Below are 6,000 nucleotides of genomic sequence, written 5' to 3' on the forward strand. Positions count from 1 at the left end.
AAGCATGGGTTGCTGAAGGTCTATTCTACCCCGGGACCTAAAACATAATAATTGAAGCAGCCTTATACTAGGGTTTGTTAGACTCAGAATAAGCAGTGTTACGTATAATACTGACCCTAAGTTCTCTTAGACTGTTAGCAACAATAACTGTGTAATGCTGATTATATTTGGTGTGTGTATGTCACAATAACTCTTGCCTTTGGCTATTTTTATTTCTGCAGATACAGATGAGTTATCAAGTTTAACAGAATATCAGAGTTCAATTTTTTAATATAGTCACTTGCCATAGGGCAGGTTACTGAGAAAGTACATTGTCCTGAAAATTTCCCACTTGCACTGATTCTACGCCGTGATCATGGTGATGCAATAATACAGAATAACTAGACATGGTAAGTGATGTTGAAAAGTGATAAATAGCAAAGAAAGATAACTCTACTTAAAATCATTACAAAATTGATTATCTACATGTTCAGCAGATATCAAATGAAATCCAAGTTTATTTGCAGTTCGAAACCATAAGTGGAAATCATCTTGTAGTCCACAGGCAAGTAATGGACCAATATTGTTTAATTCACGTAATGAAAACTGACATGTCCCGGACGTTGGGTGATGGGATTTTTTAACCCCTGAATATGCAGATACTTTTTGTCATTACATTGATACAAAATTCTGTTTGACATTGTAAAGAGTAATTTCACCTTATCAAACCCCGCTTCATTGAGTCTTCCTCCAAGAACTGGACCTATTCCAGCTAGTTCAGTCACAAGCTTTTCTCCCATTGGCTCTGACACAAAGTTCCGGTGTTTTTGTGATGTGGACGACATCCTGACTTCTTATCAGATGACTTGTACTGGAAAAACATAATCATGTGTTATACTGTCATTCATCCTATAAAAATGAATAAAAATCCCCTTCATGTTACTATTCATCAGAATAAGTTCCCATATTTTGTCTGAGTAAAGATTGATCAAGTGATCAAACTGACATTCGAAAGAAATAAACAATGAACTGAAATTACTTTCTGACTTCTGTGAGTGAGTTTAGTTTTATACCACACTCAGCAATATCCCATCTTTATTGCGGTGGTCTGTAAATAACCGAGTCTGGACCAGACGATCCAGTGATCAACAGCATGAGCATTGATCTGTTAAACTGGGAACCGATGACATGCCAACCCAAGTTAGCAAGCCTGACCACCCAATCCCGTAAGTTGCCTCTTTCGACAAGCATAGACACCTTTTATGGCAAGCATGGGATGCTGAAGGACTATTCTACCCCGGACTTTCAGCGGTATCTTTGTGACTTGAAGAGTAGAAGGTTGATCAGGGCTCCAGATAAAAGCCATATAGGTGCATGTACAGACAAAAACATAGGTGCCATACACAACAGATATGCACCATTATAAAAGTGTACAGTCATAGAATCACTTTTGGTGTATTTAACTGAAAAAGTATTATTTTATTGTTTAATGACCTGTTTACACAAGAGTAGCAATGTTGTGATGCATATATCAAGTGAAACACAAGATTATTGGAACTCCATTAAATTGAATTCAATACTCTAAATGTACTCTTCAAGTATTTCCAATTCTCCCATATTGAAAAAATACTCCCAATATTAAGCAAGAGTCATCAGAAGATGACATATCCCCCTGGCCCCCCCCACGTATTTGAAACGACAAATTATGTGGAGCCCTGTTTATACTGTGTATTCTATTTAGTTCAAATGAGGATAGTGTGTAATCCAAAATCGAGAAACCTGTTTATTCATGACTGTCACGTAACCATCACACTTGAGGATTTTATAGGATGCTTCAATCATCCTTCACCATGTTCGCATCCGACTGAATTGACTTCACAGCGATTGATTTAATCATGATCAAGTGCTTAACTCAGTACCACAGAGTGCACCCCTCTTGTGTACATCTCTGACTATTTATGCTGGTGATGAACTAGTAGTGAAAAAATAACCATGTTTTTTAGTTCTCAGTTTTCAGAAATAGTGGTAAAATAGACGTTACCAACCTGCTGATTCAGTGTCTGGATATTTCACATGTTTTTCTGAAGTTGCTATATATGTGACATGGGACACTTCTTTGCTGTTTATTAATCTAATGTTTGTTATTACATAATGTTAATACTTTCAATGCCAATTATATAACCAACTTGGTTGATACATCTCATCGTCCTCAAATTGTGCTGAGCGATTCTCATGCTGTTGATCACTGGACTGTCTGGTCCAGATTCGATTATTTACAGACTGCCATCATATACTTGGAATATGGCTGAGTGTTGTGCAAAACTAAACTCACTTACTTACTCATAGTCCCTAAACCTTACTATTTTTCCTGACCAGTGAAGGTCCTGGTGTAGAATAAATCTTCATCAACCCATGCTTGCCATAAAAGGCGACTATGCTTGTCGTAAGAGGCGACTAATGAGATCAGGTCGGCAGACTCGTTGACTTGGTTGACACGTCACCAGTTCCCAATTTCGCAGATTGAAATTGTTTTGAGTTGTCAGCTGTTGATCACTGGATTGTCTGGTCCAGGCTCGACTATTTACAGACCACCGCCATATAGCTGGAATATTGCTGAGTGAGGCGTACAACTAAACTCACTCACTCATTCTAAAATAGACTTAGCTTCTTCTTAAGAACATACAAGCCTGCTTTCTTAAAACTGAACTCACTCAGTACTATTTTTCCTTACATTCAGCCCAATCAATAGCCAAACATAAAGTAAGTCTGGATTTACCTCAGCATCAGGATTTTGAGTTCACTGGGGTTTCTTTACAATTAAGACAAGGTGGTGTTTCTTTCAAACTTTTCTTTTTCAGTGACTCACCCTAAGAATTGACAAGCAAAAGGAAACAGCATTTGTTGTTGGAAAATATGAGGATAATTATAATATTTGAAGCACTTGTGAGAAGAGCCCATCACCATGACAAGCATATCAAATTCTAAGCATTGCTAATCATGCAAATATACACAATGATTCATTGTGATTCATCAATTTAATCTAAAATGTCATTTTAAAATTGAGAATACAAAAGAGTCTATTTCAATGGTGTCACATTCCTTGTGGTATGTGCCCAGCTAACATCACATTACTGTGCCAGTGCTGGCATTGTTCAGCACTGTACCGTTGTTACTGGCTTAACGCACGCCAGTATAGAGCCAGTATTGGACCAGTGCTTATTTTCCTTTAGTGCCCATTACAGGCAAAACTGTACTGGGCCACATATGGATGGCTACCGTAAACACAGCACCACAATGCTGTAATGACCCAGTACAGGCAGTGAACTTCCTGTCTGGAGAATTGTGGGAGATTATCTCAGGACCATGTCGTCTGCTCTAGAGAGGTGGCCAAAAGGTATAGGTTTCCGAGTGTTAACTGATATAATGTGACTCTAAATAGTAACAGTCTTTGTTTTGAATCACTTGTAGAGACTACTTTTGCTACTCAGTTTAGTGTTAAGCTATACTTTGAATAATAACATGCAGTATAAATTTTGCTGAGACAAGGGCATTTGGAACATTTTAAACATTTGGCCATTCATCATATATGCCATGTTTTAGATCACGCAAAACTTGTTTGCACATTTAATTTCAAAACATAAGTTCAATCCAGAAGGAATTAAACTAACATGGATAAACTTGTGTTATGTTTTGTTTTAGTTCTTCAGATTATTTTCGTTTTGTATATTAGCTTGTTTTAAACTATAGAAACAGTATTAAACTTGTAAGTGGGCCTGTGCCATCAAACTGTAAGCGGCCAATTAGGCAACCGTTACGGCTGTGTACCTCGGCCAGAATTATCTGCCTGCACTGGGCCAGTCCAACACCAGTGTTCAAAATAGTACAGGCCCAGTTCCAGAATGCCTTAAAAGTTAAATGGACCTGATGCTCTGACTTCACTGGGCCAGTATTGGCCCAGTTACGTGATGTTAGCTGGGTGCCAGAGTGGCTTCTACAAAATAACTACATTTTGGGAAATATAACTATATTATAAGTTATGTAAGGCTCATAGTCAAACTAATAGTTATCAGATGAGGAAGATATATTCAGGTGGCAAGAAAAGAAACTTAGGGGGGAATACGGGTAGAAGTCTTACCAATTTTTCCTCACTGTTAAAATTTAGGAGGGACAAGGGCGGAGGTCTTACCTATTCTTCAAACAGTGTATAGTGTAATAACTGTAATTTGATCAGGACAACCTGGAGTAGGTCTGTCTGGTGTTGACTCTGCCATTCAACATGTTCAATAAACACCCTGCCCGAATGATTTGGATCCAGTATTTTTCCCTTAGATGTTTTTTTTCTCATTCCCAGAAGATTCATCAAAATGTTATCTTATTATACCTTTCCAATGTCTGCTGACATTCGAAAAGGTTTCGCCCACTATTTTCAACTTTCGATATCGTTGAACGAAGCACGTTGAATCGGGGCAAGGTGAGAGATCTGCCAGGTGTGGGCGAGTGATAGATCTTAACGTTTAAGTTGAGCGAAATGCGCAACAGTTCGTAAACAAGGAAATATTCTCTGGACCCGTTATTTGTTAGGTCGTTGAATCATCAGAGGATGATGATGTTGCAACAATAAAATTTGACTGGCTTCCGGACTAACAGTAACACGAAAAAGACGAGCCTGCGATCATGCCATATTATTTATTGAAATCGTTGAAAGAAAGGGGAAATTGTGTGCCCTGTAACACCAGCGTAAACAGACTTCCTGAAAATAAGTGTTCCTCGCACTGGCTTATTGTTTGTTATTGTTTAATCATACCTTACCTTTTACTTGGTTGATTGGCGGGAAGTAGTTTCGCTTTCGAAGTTATTGACCTGAATGAACAACGTATATTTATCGCACCTTGCGGGCATTCGATAACTTACAAAGGGACATAACCGCTCTGTAAATATGTCGTAAGCGCGCCACCTCTTGGCAGCTAAGGGTAGGCAACTCTAATCTTTCATATAAAACATTTTGCTGACAAAAAGAATGAGTTTTAAATCAGTTCGAGTCCACTCGTATAACATCTATAGAGAGATGAGTCTAAGAATGTTTTTTCGAAAATATTTAATGATAATATTGAACAACTGAGGAGAGGAATCACATAAGCAAAGTCACCGCCCTTATAAATCTGATCCGAAGTAATTAAAATATACTATAACAATAAAAAAAAATTAAAAATATTACTTGACGCTCCTGATGACAATTGACATGATTGATTATGAATCAGGTGATTTACAAGTATCACTTCCTGATTTCTATACTTCGTATGCTTATGACAGAACACAGTATTTGATGACAATGTTACATATACTATTTGAAAAACGCTATATATGTTTATATCTTGAATAAGATAAGTAGTTTCACAGATAAACTGTGACAACAGGCGGAGACTTTAGTCGCTGAACGTCAAATGGGCATAGTTTTTGTAAACTAATATGCCAAAAACCCCTGACTCTCTATCAAGTTATGGTTTTGTTTCATATATCATAAAAATCAAAATTCATTATTCGGATTCAACGAGGCATATTCTTAACTCCGGCTTCCGATCATCCTAGTCTGAGTGCCAGCCATGGTCAGATGCTTTCCTTCTTCTGTTGGAAGTAGGTCTAGTATGTAACATTAAAGGACCTGATATGCTTTATAAAAGGTGTTGCGTCCGTGAGCACCACACTATTATTGAGTTTCCTTCGTCAAGTCGACAGACACGGTGGGGACAGTGTGATGATATGTCCATCCACGTCCTACACGCAGATGTCATGTGATGGCAGTGCATACTTTGCACACAGATGTGAGGTGCGTGAGGCGTAAAAGGTCAAAGTGCAAACCACTTGGGAAGTCTTCAGAGCATTTCATAGAATGATGTGACATGCCATTTCTGACCAGACTGGCCTACGGCACAGGAAGGATGTCTAAAACCTGCTTACTCTGGATCAGTAACAGCTAAAGTGGCAGCTTTCGTTGTCAGAATCTCGTTGTGTGGGACTACAGAG

At 38.3% G+C, this 6,000-nt stretch overlaps 1 protein-coding gene across 2 annotated transcripts in view; it reads right to left on the reverse strand.

The window, feature by feature from the left end:
• LOC137294676 (barrier-to-autointegration factor-like) overlaps window positions 1-4,917 on the reverse strand; it is a 95,236-nt gene extending 90,319 nt beyond the window's left edge. Inside the window, exons 1-2 of one of the 2 annotated variants that reach the window (XM_067825747.1) lie at window positions 4,789-4,862; window positions 699-850 (exon numbers count right to left, since the gene is read on the reverse strand). In XM_067825747.1, coding sequence (XP_067681848.1) covers window positions 699-824 — 126 coding nt within the window. In that variant the 5' untranslated portion in view covers window positions 825-850; window positions 4,789-4,862. Of the gene's footprint in view, window positions 1-698; window positions 851-4,788 lie in introns of both variants that reach the window. The other variant, XM_067825746.1, reaches the window with a different exon arrangement.
• Window positions 4,918-6,000: the final 1,083 nt, after the last annotated feature.

Source organism: Haliotis asinina, chromosome 8 (genome assembly GCF_037392515.1).
Source record: "Haliotis asinina isolate JCU_RB_2024 chromosome 8, JCU_Hal_asi_v2, whole genome shotgun sequence".
Taxonomy (NCBI): Eukaryota; Metazoa; Mollusca; class Gastropoda; order Lepetellida; family Haliotidae; genus Haliotis; species Haliotis asinina.